General features: G+C 36.3%; 1 protein-coding gene across 1 annotated transcript in view; it reads left to right on the plus strand.

Moving 5' to 3' along the window:
* AGPS (alkylglycerone phosphate synthase) overlaps positions 1–20,677 on the plus strand; it is a 131,523-nt gene extending 110,846 nt beyond the window's left edge. The window contains exon 20 of the mRNA XM_040227698.1: positions 15,065–20,677. Within this exon, the coding sequence (XP_040083632.1) occupies positions 15,065–15,186 (122 nt within the window). The 3' untranslated portion in view covers positions 15,187–20,677. The remainder of the gene's footprint in view (positions 1–15,064) is intronic.
* The last annotated feature ends 256 nt before the right edge of the window (positions 20,678–20,933 follow it).

Consider the following 20,933-nt stretch of genomic DNA (forward strand, 5'->3'; position numbering starts at 1 on the left):
GTACTTTTTCCTTTGAGATAAGAAACTGTAGGATCCTTGTTTGTGATAGTAAATATGAGAGAGGTGTAATTCTACAAGAGGGTAAAAACAGCCAAATTTTGTACTGAATAGAAAGAGATAGAGGCTTGATTGTTAGATAATCAGGTTAGGGGAACTGATTTCCTTAATTGTGAGAGGATGGTCTCTGTTTACTTAAGATTTACAGTGTGATAAATTCTACAGAAGTTAGAAGTGACCAAATGAGCTGCAACATTGTAGAGGAAAACCAAACCAATGTTTTTTTTTTCTCTTGCTTATGACACTTTATGCCTTTAGGATCTATGAGGATATTCAGGTCCAGCCAGTGGTGTCTCTGTCTGAAATGCTGAAAGCCTAATATGGTGGAATGGCTGTCAGTACTTACTCAGATACCCCCTAGACGCTGAGAGTTTCTTGGTAGGCTTTAACAGAACCTATGTAAACCTACTTGAAATAATGTATGTGCAAAGGTGTCATTACAGAAAAAGAAAATACACACAAATTTAAAATAGTAAAGAGTTAAATAATTCTAGTACAAATTTATTTGAGACAGACTTTATTATTTGTCTAAAGCTATGGTTAATAATTGTTTTATTATTACTTTATTATATTTATTGTAAATTTATTATTGATAATCTGTTATTTAGTCAATGAACACAAATAGAAATTAATTTAAAAATAGTTGGAAAGATGTAAACGTTAACTAACCAAAAGATCATGATCATTCAATTCTTGATTCCAGAGCAAAAAATATAAATAGCTCCTAGGATGTTATTGATATGAGATATGCCTAATGCTTTTTAACATTGTTGTATGTTTTCCACATTATAAATATTACTTGTCCACAAGACAGTAGGATTTCAAAGAGTGGTAGTCCTTCTCTTGAAGGATCTTACAGTTCCATAAAGTAAAATATGATAGCATTTCAAAAGGCCACTGATCAAAACTAGCAGGATTATGATATCATCATATTCTAACCAAGATAAGAGTCCCCCTCTTCTTTGAAAAGCATTTAGAAGGTGACTTTAACAAACATGTGAATGCTGAAGATGTTAAAACATCAAAGAGGAGGGAGATAAAATAGGGAAAGGAATTAACGCTTATAAAGCATTTGCTAGGTGCTCTGCTTGACAGTCTCCTTTAATCCTGATCAGAATGCTGTGGAATAGATACTGTTCTTGTCTTTCAGATGAAGAAATATTAAGGCTCTGAATGTACAGTAGCTTACACCAAAGTATGAGCAATAGTTGTTAGAATTTGAATTTGAACTCAGGGCCTCCTATGTCAGTGTCCTTGTCCTCTGACTTAAGAACCCAAAATAGTGAAAATAGGTCAAAAGCTAAAAAAATTTAAATTGAATGCCTTTGAAAAGAGGCACATGATTTTAAAAGTATATGAGAAGAAATACGAAACATCACTGTTTCTCTTTTAAAATAAAATAATAGCTCTAATTTTGACCCTAAGTTCTTGTCCTGCTTTAGATGTTAAAACAGAAATGAATTAATATTTTAATTTCCTTATCATAAATATTTCATTATTTTCTAAGTTCTTGCATATAAGTCAGTTTGACTTTGTGGTTGTTTTTGTAATTCCTGACTATAGGTTTCTAGCGTTGTCAGTAGCAGGTAATAAAACAAATGCAGGTCAGATCATGTTACAATAAAGCTCCCGTATAATTTATGTGCATTTTCAGGTTCTAGGTTTATAAGCCTTTATTTGTTGAAGACTCCAAGGTCAATGAAATAGTTTAGTTATAGAAATTATTATCTTGAATGTAGCAAGGTTTGATTGCATATTAATTTATCAAGATGTTCTGCTTCATTTAAATAAGGAATCTTTTATTTCTATCTCATTTCTCATTTTTTTTTACATACAGTCAGAAATATGACTGTGTGGAAACAAATGCTAAACCACTTTGATTCCTCTGTGGCTTAGAAAAAGAAACTAAGTAAGCCTGAACACAGAATATCTTTCACGTGTCCAGGTAAAAAGATGCTTTTCCTTTGCTAGCTTGCCTTTTTTTATACTATTTAAACACAGGCGTGCTCCAGAGTTCAGCCCAGAGCCAGTTTCTTCTTCCGTGTGCCCCTCATTCCCTCAGTGATTACTTCAGTCCCAGGACTGAAAACACTGTCCTTATGCTGATGACTCCCAATACCAGAAGGCGTCACCAAAACCACCCTCATTAAATCACTATTTTTTTCCTTCTGGGACAACTGCAGTAGGCTCTTTACTGGTCTGTCTACCTCTGTGCCTGTTGCGCTGCTGATATTTCTCTTGCTGTCTGGCTAATCTTCTTAAAACTCAGTGTTTTCTTCTCATATTCAAAATAAAACCCAGTGTCCGTATTGGGTTCTTCAAGGGTATACATTGTGTGTTTATCTCTGTCTCTTCATCTCTTCCTTTTCTCCTATAGCAGTAGTGGCTTTCTTGCTGTTTCTCAGACCTGTCAACCCCCTTCCTCTTCAAAGTCTTTTGCTGTTTGTTCCATCTCTTTCTGATGGTCTTTTTCTTGTGCCCCCTCCCCCAGATATTTGCATGGTTCACTTTCCCCATCATTTAGATCTCTGATAAAAAAGTCACTTTCTTAGAGGCATCTTCCCTATTCTCTTGTATAGTTTATGCATTTCCCATTTGAGTAAGTTCAGTGGGGTTACTGACCGTATCTTGTCTGTCACTGTGTTCCCCAGCCCCTAGAAAAGTGACTGATTATTCTACATAGAAGTAGGCAATCAATAAATATGTTATGTGACCAGTTAAGTGTCTAAGCACTCACAGAATTTTGGGCAGTTTTGCAGATTCTCAAACATCTGAATTTTTCATTAACATGAATGGCATTAATCTCCTTGCTAATTTAGCTTCAAATGCTTAATAAGCAGGCCTTATTTGAACATAGGGTCATGCTTAATCACGGAGAGGCTCAGTTTATTCTGTAACATTATTTCTGAGAATGTATATTAGCAGACTCAGCTCAGTTATTTAGTGGAAAAGTAGGGTAAAATAATATGCATTTCTGTATAACTGCCCAACCAGCCAATTTAGTTTCCTTTCTTAGATGCATTATGTATGTAAGAGTCCATTTAAACTTTGTCTTAAAGCAAATATAAGTTTGAAAGGCTTATAGACAGAGGAGAAAGAACATAGACTTCAGAATCAAATCTGTATTTGACTTTTGGCTCTGTACTTAGCTAGCTGTATCACCTTAGAGAAATAAATTCTCTGAACTGCAGTTTTCTCATCTGCAAAATGGGAATAGTACCTACCTCGGATTATTATAAGACTTAAGTGTGATAATGTATGTAAACATCAAAGTATCTTGCATATATAGTAGGTGCTTAAAAAACAATAAGCCTTTTAAAAACATAAAAGAAGTAGACAGCACCAAGTGAAACTCTGGTTTGTATACTTAAACCTCTACTGTAACCATTGAAAAAAGGATTACAGTTTGAAAAAGACCCTTATCAAGGAATAAGATCGAACAGTTATTTTAACGTTTTCATCTATAACCTGTGATTAGTCTTACTCTATAGGAGGTTCTGTTACCATCTGTATGAAAGCAATAAATTTTCTTCACACTGTTGACTGCAAAATTTGCTATAAAAATGTCTGTTTTCATAAATGCTTCTGTGCTTAAAGTTAATTATCTAATTTGTACATTTCAAATATCCCATGCTATTCAGTGTAGTTTCCTAGTTTCATTTCAAGCAGAAATCTTTCCATATAAATTTTAAATAGAGTGGGTTTAATTATCCTTCTAAAGTTAATCAATAATAGAGTTCTTAAAAGATCGCCTTTTATATGTGTGGAAAAGGTTTTCCTTAATATGTATCTTGAACTTAAAACTCAAGGCAGCCTCATAGTAGCATCTTTAGTTACTGACCTTCAGGCAGTGTCATGACATTCTCAGTAGCATTTTTGAGTTCAAGAGTAGAAGGGCCGGGGGTTGGGAGAATATTGATGCAATTTCTCTTAGAGAGTTTGGCCTGTAATTGTGATTAATAACAGTCGCTTTCACTATCTGGAAACAGACAGGCTGGTTTGTCTGCCTACAATCATGCTGTGATAAATGGAGCTATTTTAACTCTGGTTTTGTGTATCAAAGAAAACAGATGTAGTCTGGAACTGGAGGCTATAGGAAATACAAAGCCTGCTTAACTTAATCTTCATAGTGCTTGTTTTTGTAACTGACGAGCTGGTCAGTTTAAACAACAGCGTTTATGTCAGCCATATATTTAATTTCAATTTATGACAAGTTTTTAAGTTGTTCATTTGCTAAAATTATACCTAAGTCCTTGTCAGGAAACACACAAAAAATCTTGATTAAATATAACCAGCCTTAGTTTAAATATTGATGTCTTTACCTAACCAAACTTATTTCCTATTATTCGGAGAGTAATTATGGGGTAGCTGCTCATAGCAGTTTTTGTGGTCTTGACATAATCCAGTAGTGTCAGAAACTTTAAAAGTAAGGAGACTACTCAAAGTAATGAGCAAAAGATCAGCTTTGTTAAAACCTGTGCTGTGAAACAAAAGACATGCAGATTGACAAGGTGATTACCACTATTTATAGATGACATGATTGTCTTTGTAGAAAATGCAAAAAAAATATACAAAACCAAGATCAGCAAGATTGCAGAATATAAGAGCCCACACCAAGATCAGTTCCATTTTTGTATATTAACAACAGGCATATAGAAACTGCAATTTAGAATGTAGTATCATTTACGTTTGCTCCAAAGAAGGCATTTAAATCTAATAAAATATGTACATGCTTATGCATAAATCTAACTATATATACTGGATCTATGTTCTGAAAATTACAGAATGCTGATGAAAAAATTAAAGACCTAAATAAATGGAGAGATCTGTTCATGGACTGGTACAACACTGGACATGGTGTAAGCATGTCACTTCTCCCTAGAGTGATCTACCTATTTAATACAATTCCTATCAAAACTTTGGAAATATTTTTAGTAGATATGGAAGAGATTATTCTAAAATTTATATGTTAAGATAAAGGAAATAAGTAGCTGAAAAAAGAACAGCAAGGTCATAGGAATCAATTTATCAGATTTCAAGACTTATAATAATATAGGCATCAAGACTGTGGTATTGGAGGAGTATTGATCCATAGAACAAAATAGAGAACTGAGAAACAGACACACATGAATGTGTCCAACCAGTTTTGACAAAGATATAAAGCAACCAGTGAAGGAACTATATAGCTTTTTCAACAAATAGTGCTGGAACAATTGGATGGAAATTCATAGGTTAAAAAAAAAAAACCTTGACCTGAACCTCACACTTTATACTAAAATTGACTCGACATAGATAATAGACTTAAATGTAAAACATAAAATAACAAAACTTCTAGAAAAAACAAAAAGCAAGAAAAAATACTCAAGATCTAAAGTTCGGCAGAGAGTTCTTAGACTGTTCACGAAAAGTACAGTCCATTAAAGGAAAACTTGATAAATTGGATAGTGTCAAAATTAAAAATGATTGCTCTGTGAAGGACTCTGTTAAGTGGATGAAAAGTTAGGCTTTTCATATGTGCAAACCATATAGCCAACAAAAGATCCATGTCTATAAAATATAAAGAACTCTCAAAACTCAATAGTAAAATGCAAACAATTCAATTAGAAAATGGACAGAAGACATGGAGAGTCATTTCCCTGAAGAGGATGCACAGATGACAAATAATTACATGAATAGATGTTTGACATCAGTAACCATTGTTGTTATTTAGTTGCTAAATCATGTCCAACTTTTTGCAACCCCATGGAATAGAGCCTGACAGGCTCCTCCTGTCTGTGGAGTTTTCCAGGCAAGAATACTAGAATGGGTTGCCATTTCCTTCTTCAGGGAATCTTCTGACCCAAGGACCAAACCCATCTCCTGCATTGGCAGATGAATTCTTTACTGCTGAGCCACCAGGGAAACAATAACCATTATGGAAATGCAAATTAAAACCACAAGAGAAACCACTATACACTGATCAGAAAGCTAAAATTAGAAAATAGTGGCAATGTCAAATGCTGGCAAGGATGTAAAGAAACTAGATAAACCATGCATTACTGTTTGGAATGTAGGGTAGTAACATTATTACATAAAAACAGTTGGCAGTTTCTTATAAAAATCAAACTTGTAACTACCATTCAACCCAACAGTTATGCTCTTGGATGCTTATACCACAGAATTGAAAACTTATGTTCATGCGTAAACCCGTACATGTACATTTACAGCAGATTTACTCATGGTAGTCCCAAACTCGAATCAGCTCAGATGTCCTTCACGATTAAATGGCTAATCAAACTATGGTACGTGTGTACCATGGAATGCTACTCAGCAGTAAGAGAAAATGAACCATAAACACATGCAGCAACTTGGATGAATCTCCAGGAACTTACCCTGACTGAAAAAAAGCCAGTCCCCCAAAATTGGATACTGTGTGATAGTATTTCTAAAACATTTTTGAAATAGTGAAATTAGAGAAATAGAGAACACATTAGTGGTTTCCATGGGTTGCTGTAGGACAGGGGTGACTATGAATAGGCAACACAGGGCTCCTTGTGGGGATGCAAATGTTCTGGATCTCGACTATATCAGTGTCAATATGCTGGTTGTGATTTTGGTCTTTTGATAGCTATCAGATGAGTATAGCCTTTCCAGTATCAAATCTTTATCAGATTACCATAAGATAGCATAAGTTTGTTTTGCTCTTTCTTTTTTATGATTTGCTTTTTCTCACAAAACTTAAAAGTTGAATATAATATTTTTCCACTGAAGCAGTGTTGTAAATAGTGAGATTCTAAGACCAGACTTAGATTAAAAGCCAATTTAATTCATGATGTAGTTGAACATTTAACTGTTTAACTATTTCAACTATGTCACGGTACAGACAGATTTGAGAGCTGACAAAATCTATTGTAAGAATGTATTGATCCTTACATCTTCCTCCCCATGCAAGCTACAGAGGCTCAGTCGCAGACAGAGGGCAGGGACAACATCGTGTTTGCCACCTCTTACCTTGTGGTGTATATATACCTGAAGTAGCTTCCAGCTTCAGATGTGTTTTTCAGCCACTAGGAAGGAATAGGTAGCTTGGATAATAACCATTTCTGTTTGGACCTCTAAAGAGAACTCTTTCTCCCTAGCAGTTTTATGACCAAGACTCTTATTATAAGTGGGCTTCCCTGGTGGTTCAGAAGGTAAAGAATCTTCCTGCAATGCAGGAGACCTGGGTTCAATCCCTGGGTTGGGAAGGTGCCCTGGAGGAGGCCATGGCAACCCAGTCCAGTATTCTTGCCTGGAGAATTCCCATGGACAGAGGAACCTGGCGGGCTACAGTCCGTGGGGTCGCTAAGAGTCGGACATGACTGAGCGACTAAATACAGCACACAGCACAGTACTCTTTTAAGTACTAGATGTTTGCTAATCTCAGAATACCTCTACTATATTATTATATTGTTATAGACTCATTAGCTTTTCATAGCTATTTTTTCAGGTGATTAGCAATGAATCCTAATAGGTTTTTTCAAATGTAAGATCTGTTAAAAGTGACTTTGCTGCTGCTGCTAAGTCGCTTCAGTTGTGTCCGACTTTGTGTGACCCCAAAGACGGCAGCCCACCAGGCTCCCCCATCCCTGGGATTCTCCAGGCAAGAACACTGGAGTGGGTTGCCATTTCCTTCTCCAATGCATGAAAGTGAAAAGTGAAAGAGAAGTCACTCAGTCGTGTCCGACTCTTAGCGACCCCATGGACCGCGGCCCACCAGGCTCCTCCGTCCATGGGATTTTCCAGGCAAAAGTGCTGGAGTGGGGTGCATTGTCATCTCCGAAAAGTGACTTTAGGTAAAGTTAATTTTTGATAATCTGTGTTGTATAACACAAAAACCACTAGGGTATTTGTGGCTATTTAAATTTAAATTAAAATGAAATAAAATTAAAAATTTATTTCCTCATTTGCAATAGCCACCTTTCAAGTGCTTAATATCCACATGTGGCTAGGAGCCACTGAGGCAAGCACTGCAGATGCAGAACATCTCTGTCATCACAGAAAAGTCTGTTGAGCAGTGCTGTGAAGCTTTATTTCATATATATTTTCACACATTGGCTGGGAAAATGGCCCAAAAATATGACTTAAAATTTTTTTCAGTAGAAATTAGATTCAGGTCTTTAGGAGTTAAGTTCTAAAATAACTAGCATTTGTCATTAATGGCAGGTTTTCTGAGTATAACTTCTGTCTACTCTACCACTTTTTCCAAAATTTCTTTCAGTTTGGTGAAGTGAAAGTCACTCAGTCGTGTCTGACTCTTTGTGACCCCATGGACTAAGTCCATGAAATTCTCCAGGGCAGAATACTGGAGTTGGTAGCCTCAGTTTGGTCAGTAGCCTCAAATTTAAAACAAGGTCCCCTTACAATAGCAGGAGCCATTTACTTCTAATTCAGTTGATAGTAGCAGTGAAGATATGTTTGCTTTTATGGAAATTATTTGGGCTCCTGGGAGATGGACCTTTGGAAATATATGGTCCAAAATTTCCTGATCTTGGCACTGCTGACATTTTGGCTAGACAGTTCTTTGTTGTGGGGGCTGTCCTATGCATTGTAGTATGTTTAGCAGCGTCCCTGGCCTCTACCCACTAGATTCTGGTAACATTGTCCAAATTACGACAACCAAAAATGTCTCTGCTGCTGCTACTGCTGCTGCTCAGTCACTTCAGTCGTGTCCGACTCTGTGTGACCCCATAGACGGCAGCCCATGAGGCTCCCCCGTCCCTGGGATTCTCAAGGCAAGAACACTGGAGTGGGTTGCCATTTCCTTCTCCAATGCATGAAAGTGAAAAGTGAAAGTGAAGTCGCTCAGTCGTGTCCGACTCTCGGTGACCCCATGGACTGTAGCCCACCAGGCTCCTCCATCCATGGGATTTTCTAGGCAAGAGTACTGGAGTGGGGTGCCATTGCCGTCTCCGAAAAATGTCTATAGACATTGCTAAATGTCCCTTGTGTTGCAAAATTGTCTCTGTTGAGAACTGTTGATATAGTCCAAAGGCTCCTAGAGATTTGAAGGAAGAGAGTGAGGTTCTGTGACATTCCTTCTCCTGTCTTAGCTAACATAGAAGAACTCCTGAGTATATCTAAGAAATAATGTCAGAATGTAGAGAATGCAAGGCAGATAAAACCAAAGGAAAGTAAAGAAATCCAGATTGGATATTTGCATCCCTACTCTTTATCTAAAATGGCTTATAGGTAACTGTGGTTCAATATAGTTTAACTGACATTTTTTTAAAAATTCTTACTGTGTGGATACGCTGTGTTATGGAAAGTGAAAGTGTTAGTCCTTCAGTTGTGTCCGACTCTTTGCCGCCCCATGGACTGTAGCCCACCAGGCTCCTCTGTCCATGGAATTCTCCAGGTAAGAGTACTGGAGTCCCTTCTCCAGGGGATCTTTCTGACCCAGGGATCGAAGCTGGGTCTTCTACATTGCAAGCAGATTCTTCACTGTCTCAGCCATCAGAGAAGCCCTGTATTATGGAACAGGACTACAAAAATGAATAAAACATGACCCTTCAAGGAACATGTGATGTTTTCTATCCTTTTCTGCCCTTATCATGTTATTTGGTCTGCTTAGTTGCTTTCAGCTCGGTTGAATAGGCATTAATTGCCACTTGGTTTAAATTTTGAGCTTGTAAATCCATCTTCTGGGGACACAGCAGAATTAACACTTGATTGTGTTCTGAAGACAGATTGAATCCAGCTCTTGTGTTCTGCTATCATCTTGGTCATTCAGATTTTCTTCCTGTTTCATAATCTCTAAAGACCGATTCAAGGATCTGTAAGATCTTAGAGCTGCTCTATAAACTGCACAGATAAAACCTTAGCATAGAGAAAAATGACATTTAAAAATATTTAATAAGAATCTTATACCAGATTTTTTAAATTGCTTTGTTAAAAGTCCATGGTATCTATGAATTTTTCATCTTGATATTAGAAGTGTCATTAGTAGTAGAAAATAAATCAGATGACTTTAATAAAGAACCCAAACATGACTTTAAGTATCCACTAAACATTAAATCAGAGACATTACTTTGCCAACAAAGGTCCGTCTAGTCAAGGCTATGGTTTTTCCAGTGGTCATGTGTGGATGTGAGAGTTGGACTGTGAAGAAAGCTGAGCGCCAAAGAATCGATGCTTTTGAACTGTGGTATTGGAGAAGACTCTTGAGAGTCCCTCGGACTGCAAGGAGTTCCAACCAGTCCATTCTGAAGGAGATCAGCCCTGGGATTTCTTTGGAAGGAATGATGCTAAAGCTGAAACTTCAGTACTTTGGCCACCTCATGCAAAGAGTTGACTCATTGGAAAAGACTCTGATGCTGGGAGGGGTTGGGGGCAGGAGGAGAAGGGGGCGACAGAGGGTGAGATGGCTGGATGGCATCACGGACTCGATGGACGCGAGTCTGGGTGAACTCCGGGAGTTGGTGATGGACAGGGAGGCCTGGCGTGCTGCGATTTATTGGGTCGCAAAGAGTCGGACACGCCTGCGCGACTGAACTGAACTGAACTGAAACATGAAATCGGGGCTTCCCAGGTGGCTCAGTGGTAGAGAGTCCGCCTGCCGTTGCAGGAGATGCAGGTTCTGTCTTCGGGTTGGGGAGCTCCCTAGAGGAGGAAATGGTAACCCATTTCTAACCAAAGAGCCCATTTCATCATTTTTCTTGCCTGAAGAATCCCATGGACAGAGGATCCTGGTGGGCTACAGTCCAGAGGAACTTGGTAGGCTACAGTCCATGGGGTTACAAAGAGTCAGACATGACTGAGCATAGCATTAAATTAGAATTGTGGATAGTCATAGTCTTATCTCATGTGTCTTTAAAAGCTGGATGTTAGTATCCCTCAGTTGGAGATCTGTTACTTATTTCAACATGTACCGAAATCCAACACACACACACAGGAATGCCTTATAGTACAAGCAAATGGACAGCTAAGTCCTCTTCTCTACCCCACATCACTGCCTCCCAAAGAAATATTCTCATCATCAAATCACCAGATTCTCCAAAGAGCGGGAAGTTTCTTGGGGCCAGAACCTCATCTGATAAGGGGTCGGTGTCCCTTTAGCACTAGTTTCTTACATAATCCACTAGTAGATTGGTTGAATTAATGAAATCTTATACAAAGTCAGTGCTTAGATCACTCATACAAGCAGCTAAATCTAGAGTTTCTTTTTTAAATGACCTCTAGAATAGTGTTAAAAAGATGCTTAAACTAGAGCTTTCAAAATACAGTTGTTAAAATAATGGTTAGGTACTTTTAACTTTGGCTAAATTCTGATTCTAGGCTTTGGCTTCAATAATCTTCCAGAAGTCCAGCCCATTTCATAATTTAAAACCTAAGTGTGTAATAGATCTTTTCAACCTTATAATCAACTCCATAATTCAAAAGTTTTAAATTTAGCTGAAAAGAATTCGGGCTAGCAGACACTAGATGTGTCCCTTTTAAGATGAGATTATTTGGTATTTTCTGCTAATTCTTTTGTCCCTTCCAAATAATTTTTGGTGGCTAGACTGGCCACCGTGTCCACATATTCCACACACGACTCCCATTACCTGTCCCCCTTGTATACATGTCAGTTCATTCTTTTCTGTTGATTTCCACACAAACTGTCTTCTTTCTTGGAGCTATTAACATCCAGAGGGGACTGTTGAGCCTATGATTTCAAAGATTATCCCCCAAGGCTTCTATTTTCTCTGTTCCAAAAGTATAGTTTTTAATATGTACTGTATATTATGGAAAAAACACAAAATATTTATTTTATTCTGTCTGTATTTATGAGAAATTCTTAAAAAAGCTAACTCTACTCTTAATTAAGCAGAAAAAGAATTTCCTCCCATTATTTTTCTGTAATATTTATTATTTGGCTGGCTTATGATTTTTGTATCTTTAAAAATATATTTAAGGCTCTTAAATACCTGACTTGAGCATTCTGAACATTGAAAAAATGTGAATTGTGGCAAACAGAGTCTTTTTCTTATGTTGAGAAATGGTGGGCTTGGCTTTTTCTAGCTCTACTGTTGGCTCTGAAGCTAGGTTTATACTTCTAGAGAATCAGAAGTCAAAGGGATGTATTTGAGTCAGTAGTCTTGAATACCCCCACACATTAGATAATCTCGGTCTCGAAAGAGGAATAAACTTCATGTAGTATGAATGTACACAAGCCTTTTCATGGATTGCTATTCATACAAGAATTGTTTAAATAGTCTTGACCATCTGTTATTTGCTGTTTTCATTCATCCATTCTCCCCTTTAGTATGGCATGTTGCATAAAGGACAGAGTGTTGTTTCTACATTTTCTGAAAATGAGTCTGTAAATGTTTAAGCAGCTACTGTATAGTTATGCACACACATGTGTTACATGTGTCCAGATCAGTCTAACCAGCTAATTTCTAAAATTCCTAGCAATGAAAATAAAGACTGTACAAATGGCATTATTATTGCTGTTGTTTAGCTCTAAAAAAATAAAAGTCTTCTACTTTCAAGTGTGATCTCCCCTTCGGGATTAGGGCCTTTGATGTTTCATTGTTCTGTTTTAATTTATTAATTCATCTGAGGCAGCCAGAGAAGAAGGTTCTCTAGAATTTTATAAAGACTATTTCCAATAATCTCTTACTATAAATGCTCATTAAGCATTTCTGCTTAAGCTCTATTTTCCATTTGTACATTTAGTTGACTTAAATTGTTAAGCAAAACCAAAAAGATTTCTCATCCCTTTAATTGCATAAATTGTGATTTCTGACTTCAGTATAAATTTTCTTATCACTAACAGAAGAAGCTCACAGACCTCTGCCATCAGATCATCAGGGGGTTAAATTCTTTTATCAGATATGTTTATGAGGGGCCACAGCCATGCTGCCTGTACTGCCTTTCTTTTTTTTTTTTTTACTTTCTAGTTCACTAATCAAATGTATGTTAGATTGATTATTGTAAAAGTATAAACCATAGAAAATTTGACAAGATAGATGTGTAAATTATCCTTCTGACAGAACTAATGATGCACTCCAAGCACCTTCTGTTTTCCAGCGCTTGGTGAGTGACTTCATTAAATATGTAATGGCTGTTGGGTGGCTTCTCAGACGATGGTTCAGTTCCTTGTGGAATTGCATTATTACTAGAGGTGTAAAGCCAGGCAGACAAGCTAGCTGTTGGGCATCCTGCTGAGGTTCTAATGTGCTCCATCTTGTTGGAGCAGTTGTTTGCAGTCTTTTCAGGACAATTACATCCATAACCATAGGACACATTCAGTGAAACTATATTACAGATAACAGTGGAGACTGGCATTGACTGCTTTTCACCCCACTCTCCTGAGTTGCCTCGGTGTCGGTGGCTTAAAATAATGACACTTTTACCACTCACAGAGTAGGTTTATTTTCTTTTTAATACCCTGCGGCAAATCTAGAAATAACTGATTTGTAACTTTAAGTGTTAAAATCGTCGGATATTTGAGGTGAAAAGATCTTGTAGATTCTTAGGCCTTTGCAGATGAGCAAACTCAGGCTGAGGCATTGTGATGAGTTCTCAAGGAGACAGTAGGGGGACCTGGTAAGACATCTTTCAGGTGGCAGAGATTGCATGAGTAGGAATTTGTATGTTCAGCTTCTGATTTCAAAACTCTTTTAAACAGAATTTTTCTTTTGAATTTAAGATTTCTTTTCTCCTGCTGTAGAGCATTTTCCCTCATCTTAATACCAGCAGTAGTACTTTTTTATTTCCAGAAGCCAAGCAGAATATTTTGCTTTCGGAGAATGTCATGCTATTTATTATTTTAATGACGATTGTTTCCTGGGAAACTAGACAGAAAAGATGGTTTGATTTGAGCTTAAAATGGTATTTAAGATTTCCAAAAGGCAGATACTATGGTGTATCACTGCAGCCTGATAAATGGGAGTGCATTTTAGAATGACAGGCTGAATGTTCTAATGAAAGAAGCTTTCCCATTTTAGTTTGCCAATTAAATCATTGTTGATGACTTAGATCATTAATGAACATTTGTGGAAAATGACCATTTGAATTCAATTATTGCCGTAATACATTTGACAAGTACTGACCACAAATAATTCTAGCCATAAATAAGGTTTATCCATTTTTCCACAGATAAGTCAACATCTTGCTTTGCCTTTTAATGCCACAGCAAGTTGATGTTTCAGAATTCTTTTATAGATTAAGTACATATCCTTTCTTGCAAAAGTTCTACTTAGAAAAGATTATGTTTTTCATTGAATGCCTTTTAAAATATAATTTATGCTGCTGTTATATTCGTTAGTCTCAGAATAAATTAGCAGGACTTAGAAAACAAGAAGGGAAATGTATGTAGAATCTGATAATTATTTTTAAGATGGTTTAGGTATTTGATTTATTCAGTGACTAAAAAAACTCTAATTCTGGAAAAACAACAGGAAGAAAAATAACCATTATTTGAACGTGCAAATTTATTATAAAGTCACATGGAAAGAAAATGCAAATGGAAAGCTTCATAACCAGATTTTTTTTCTTAAGCCCAAAGTTAGATTTTTTCAATTTTTTAAACGATTTTGTTCTTCTCAGAATATTTTTTGGATATATATATCTTGTCATTTTTGCTCTAGTATACCCCCCCCAAAAAAATCATCTGGATGTGTTTTCTTTAGTTAATTTTATTTTCTCTGAAACTGGCATGTTTTGGTAAAGACCAGAGGTGGGTTCTTTTGAAACGCATGTTTTTCTCATTTTGTTATTTATAAAATGTTTGGCCATAATCTCAGTCCAAGCTTCCTCCATCTCCATTTTATAGTCTGCAGAGAAAGGAGATACTGTGGAGCACAGGCTTCCCCTGGGAATACATTGGGCTTAATGAGCTTGATAGTCTGGTGGGCTCAATAAATCAAATAAAGCAAAACATTTCTCATTTTTGAATAAAAGCATTTATCACACAGTGTTTGTTCATTCATGGTCACAAGATTGATTGGTTTCCAGCATCGTAGTGTATATTGAAGCATTTTTGATTTTGTTTTTTCAGTGGGCAAGTTACGGAAGCAGTGGCTAAAGGAAAGTATCTCTGATGTCGGCTTTGGGATGCTGAAGTCTGTCAAGGAATATGTGGACCCCAATAACATCTTTGGAAACAGAAACCTTTTATAAATCCATTACTGTTGCTAAGAAAAATGTCACTTTTATTTTAAGTCTTTAACTATGGTTATACCAGTAATCAAATATATCATGGACTTTATTTCACCTGCATTTGTTTGTTGGTTTAAAATAAGTTTGTTTCATTCTGTGGTCTGTTTTGTTTCTGCATCTATGGATTGATAGATGGTATTCCTAAATCTCTCTCATTGTAGGTACATTAGTTTCTAGCCAACTGGTTGTCATTTCAAATTTCAGTCAGGCAGCACAAGGCTGGCTCCCAGTTGTTATTTCAGAGGAGGATACTGCCAGCTGTTTTGTATTGATGTTTCTTCTTGGGGAACAAAGGCAGATTTTGGTGTCATCTATTGTTTCTCTAGCCCCCTTTTTAAAAGAATTTTTCTGGGAAGCAGCTATGTAGGGAAGGATTCCACTGAGCAGTTATATACATGTATGTTTTTTAAGAGAGCATTACTAGTGTGAGTAGGCCATTAAGGGAGAATACCCATGGAAGAGTATAGGCAACCTCTTACTTAGGAGGCCTCGAGTTCTGTAACATGCTTGGCCTACATTTTTCTTTGAAATTAGTATCCAGTTATGAAACCTTAAATCATTAGGATGATTTATTCTGTCAGGGGACATCTTTTGTTCTCCATATTTCTGTTTCTGCTGAGGTATGAGTTGAATTTGTATCACTGAAATAACGCATGGTTATATCCTAATTCATTCTTCATATGTTTTATAAGGAAAGCCGATGTCTCATTCATTGTATGTGAAGAAAAGGTTTACCATGGAAGAAATGCCTTTATTCAAGTTAGAGTACTGATGTTTCTCATTTCACATTCTTGTTGCTGAGATGCAGAAGAAGCTGCAACAGGAGCAGAAGAGGAAGACTCCTTACACTGAATGTCTCCAGTTCAAAGAATTGTTTAGCTAAAGAAACGCAGTCATCATTCAGCTACTGAAATATGGAAACCTCAATAGTTTTAATGAGAAAGACCTTTTTGTAAAAAAATTAGCCCAAACAACATGAAAAATTTCCATATAAAAGTAAAGTTTCAATTTAGTTTTTAATAATGGTTTAATGCCTTTTTTGAATTACTGGTTTAACCTAAAATTTTAAAACAGTAGTTATTAATACACATGCCATAATAAAATGTTTGAAATATCATATTTCTTAAATAATAGAACATTAACCACACATAGCAAACATTTTTACATTAAACCTACATATTAAAATAAATAGTTACTTTGAATCACTGTCAAGGTTCATGATTCACATTTTGAGATGGATTCTTTTATTAATACGATACCTAACTTTTGATAATTTTTTTAAAATTAATATTTGATCAGCTAATGTAAGTCAAAATGCAGACAATCCTTTAAAAGGACACACTGTCTGTTTATGTAGCAACAGCTCCACAGTATTTTTGGGCAGTTTGATACCTTTTATATCTGAAATAGCCTTAACCAGAAAAGTGAAAATCTAAAATTGACAAAGTGATATTTTTAAAACTTCAAAATGATAAATAATTTTTAACAAAATTGGCCTCAAACTAATAAACTTAAAATCTGTAAGCAAATAAAATTGAAGTATTAGTTTAACAAAACCAAAATATTTATTTATTAGATGCTGCCTCTCTTCATTGGTGATTTATTTTTAATTATAAAATTTCCAGCAGATCTTTACTTCAAGCCCTTGATATTTGAAATAGTTGGATACCTGATGAGGAAATTAACACTTGCTTCTAGGGTTATAAGAATCTCAGCTTTATAAAATGCATCTATTCATGAAACTAATTTCTCTAATTGGTGATCAAAATGTAAAATTTAATACAGTACTAATATCTCACTGACGTGTATACATGTTTCTGAGTAATATTTTTACAATAAAACATAGATTCATAAGCAGATCCATTCCTTTGCACGTGATTGTTATAACATTCTTTCCCAGGGAGTTCAGGTTTCAGCAACCTCAGAATTAGGAAATGTAACACCTGAAATTGTTGGTTCACTATTCTACATGAACCTTATGGAAATTAGTGATTTATGGTTTTGTTTTTCTTCTCCCATGCATGCCTGACTCCCCAACCTTGATTTTGTAGTGATGACTGCATTTTGTAGTTTGAATCATTTCTACAGGGATGAGTTTGAAACACATGAACACTTGTCAGTACTATTTCATTCTGATTTAGTAAATCAGAAAGCCTTTCCCTGCTTCCACAATCCTGCTGCTGAGAGGTGCCTGAGCATATACTTGGTGTCTGCAGAGAGTTGAGTTCTTGTATACACACAGAAGCACTAAAAACCTTGCCTCCTGTTTCTGAAATATCTGAAAATGGCTTCATAAAAGTTAAAGCCAGGGGATGTTGCTTATGTGAGTCTTGAATAAGTTTATTTATGTAGCCTGTTTGGTTTTCAGGACTGTATAACATTGATTTGTCTTTCTAAAATTAGTCTTATTTCTAATATTTTATTTGATGATGTCACATGTGAGTTGGCGTTTTAGTGGGAATAGGAATTGCTGCTAGTGAGAAATGGCATTGAATACTAAGGACTCAGTATGAACAAGCTTTATTGACCCTTAGAGAAATGGTTGCCTTAATGTTTGGTGCACTTTACCATGTAGAAGTGAGTTTATTATACTAAGTAACATGAGCTTTTTTAGTTTTAGTTAGAATTGCAAAAGCCACATGTTTATTGTGCCCAGCATTTTACCACAAAGAAAGAGGATTAACTTCTTTCCTGTGTTGAGGAATTGGGAGTTTTCTTCTTAAATAGTGCTCTTACCTAAATGCTAATTATGAAGCTGGAAGCCTTCTGGTATACATAGCTGTGTTGATGTATTTTGGAAAACAGAAATACAGTGAAGGATGAGCTTCTGTCAGTGTGTGTAGTAAACCAGATACAGATGGTTACAAGAAAACCTCTTTCAGAATATCCCTTTAGTAACTGCTAAGTAAGTCCTAGCTTGCATTTTTTAAAATGACTTTTGCATGTTGGCTCCAGTGATTTTCTGCTGTCATATTCTTTTATATTTTCTACTTCCTAACTATAGTTGATCAGAAAAGCCCTGTGGTCCCAGGCTGAAGCCTGTAACCTCAGCTGCTCCAATGGGCTGGTTGAGCATTTATTCTATGTAAACATAGGACACAAATATTTATTATGCATCGGTGCATAAACTACATATGTGGGTGCTTGAAGCAACCAAGGTGGAATTCTGTGGAAAGCATATCTACATTTTAAGAAGCACTAAGACAGGAGTTAAAGACAGCTTTAATAACTTTTTGTTACCACTTAATCTTTAGCAACTTTAATTTTAATTAGGGTTTAGCTCATGGTATGTGAAAAGCCAAAAATAAGAAGTGCCAGGTTAGCTCTGAAGAATCCAGAACCACCTTTGGCTTAACGAGTTCTGGAAGCTTAAAGTCTTCACATTCCCAAATGAGCCACCTGTCAATATATGTGTTTAATCCTTACTAATTTCATATACATTGATGCTGAAATCCAGGAAGTATAAAAGATTGTTTTAAACTATTGAAATACAGTGTGTGACATAAAGTATGTAAGTTACTCAGCTTTCTTCTCCCTAAGCCAACTGTTTGTCTTTAGTATGAAATATAACTGTAAAAGCTACCTGTAATGTCACCAGATTATAGAAACTTATATTATTAATAAAATGGACCTGGGTCTAAGAGACTTTTTTCTTCAAGGGGAGTATGAAGGTGTTTGTTCTTCTGTTTGCAACTGGGTTTGTCTTTCAATTTTAGTTCTTCATCTTCATATTTCCACTAATTTGAAAAGAAAATTTTTATAATTTTATTAATGAAGCATAATCAAGTACAACCTAAATATAACTAAATCCTTTTGGATTTATAGCTGAGTATATTGTTAGCTAGGTTTTATTACTCTCTAATTATTTTAAATCAATGTTATATTCCTAGGAGGTGTTTAGTTTCCTGTGAACCTGAAGCATTCCCATTTGAACTTTGGAAGATCCTCAAAGAATGAGCACTTTTGTGCTCTTCTAACCACAACAATTCCTTAAGAAACGTGAGTAAGGACCACTGAAGCCAAAGAACCATCATAGAATTAAGTAACTTTAATTCTGTGAGCATGAAAAGATTTCTTTTTGCTTCCCTAAGGAGTTTACTTTATACTTTTTTCCCCCACAAGGAACAAGATAATACATTAAGTATCATTAAAAACATTTTTCAAATACTCTGAACTTCCAAATGAGAGAGGGAGAGAGAAAGGAAACAAATGTTTTAGTGTGGGTTTCTAAGTAGTATATGTACATGTTTTTAAGGCATCTTATTGTTGATAGTGTTTTTTGTGAGCACCCTATGATGAAACCTGTTGTTTAACCACTAAAGCAGTCTTGTTCACATATCCAAAAAGGACATGAAGCACGCGTGCTGGTATACAGTTTCTATAAATAATTATTTTTTGAGCTATTTAAAGAATATTCCCCCAAAGCGTACAGTGCCTTGTTGGGATTTTTTTTTCCCCCTCCCATGAAATAGCCATTATTCAAAATGAGTGGGAGAGGATTAGTCTTTAAAGACAGAGCTTGTGTAGCAGTTCAAAGCTATTCCTCTTCGAAAACACATCAGGAATTAAGTAGTTGTATGTAGAAACATGGAAGATCCCTTCCATAGTGTTGGTTTCAATCACCTATTCTTGCATATTTAACTAATTGTGTGGTAGACCTGTACTCTTAAGTACACCTATTCAGTCAGTGGGATTTACATGTACTTTCTTGCATTTTCATTCCTACTGTCCCAACTTAGTCGCCCTAAGATGTGGCTCAGTGGACGTCGCATACTCACTGTGTCGTGGAGACGCCCACTACACATTTTAGCTGTTTGCTCGCACAGCTCCCTGAGGAGTAGAGCCTGGAGTTGGGGAGGGGGGTTGGGGTTCCTGTTCCTTCCGTTGTGTGTCAGTCCTTCTTTGTGTGATGGTGCCTTCAGAGTAATAAATATTTCTGTTTCTGAACAATGATAAATCTTATGAGAAATATGTGTAGGTTATGTTTCCTAATTTTTGTCCTTTTTTTTGCCAAGCCTGTGAAATACTTTGGCTCTGATACAACTTGACTTGAATAATATCTTACCCCGAGTCTTCCTCCAAGGCAGTGCATCTTTCCTGCCAGTACTGTAGTCACCTTTTGGGAACTACACGTGGGTAAGCACTTGTATGTAAGCCATTATACTGCTGTAACTAATGCATACAAACAGTTCTTCTCTTTACACTAATAGTCTTCAAAGTGGATACGGAGTGGGAAGGAAAATTGCTAAGGGACTCCAGTGTAGCTTTGTCAATTCATACTGAGCCATACTGTTTTCCAAAGGGCTCAACACAGTCTGTTTACTGTGCTTTCAGTGTATGTTTGGATTCTCCTTTTACTGCTTTTCCTAGACTGTACTGTTCTATAAGTAAATGCCCATGTGTGATTTTTAAGATGTGTTGGGGAAAAAATAATAAAACAATACCCAAACCACTCATTGTTACAGAAATTGTTGCTTTGTTCTTGTTGATTTCATTTGATCTTTGTTGACAGCTTCATGCTATCCTCAGAGAATAATGACACAGTCTGTTCCTGTAAGTAGTCTCTCCAATAGTGAATGACCAGTGAACAGATGCTGACTTGTCCCTGCCTGTGGTTCCCACACTGGAGGGAAGGTTGGAGCTGTGTGGACTCTGAAATAACTAGGGGTTGAACCTGTTAAACCCGGTCTTACTTGATATATTTCAAG

This window comes from Oryx dammah, unplaced genomic scaffold, assembly GCF_014754425.2.
Source record: "Oryx dammah isolate SB20612 unplaced genomic scaffold, SCBI_Odam_1.1 HiC_scaffold_27, whole genome shotgun sequence".
NCBI classification, from domain to species: domain Eukaryota; kingdom Metazoa; phylum Chordata; class Mammalia; order Artiodactyla; family Bovidae; genus Oryx; species Oryx dammah.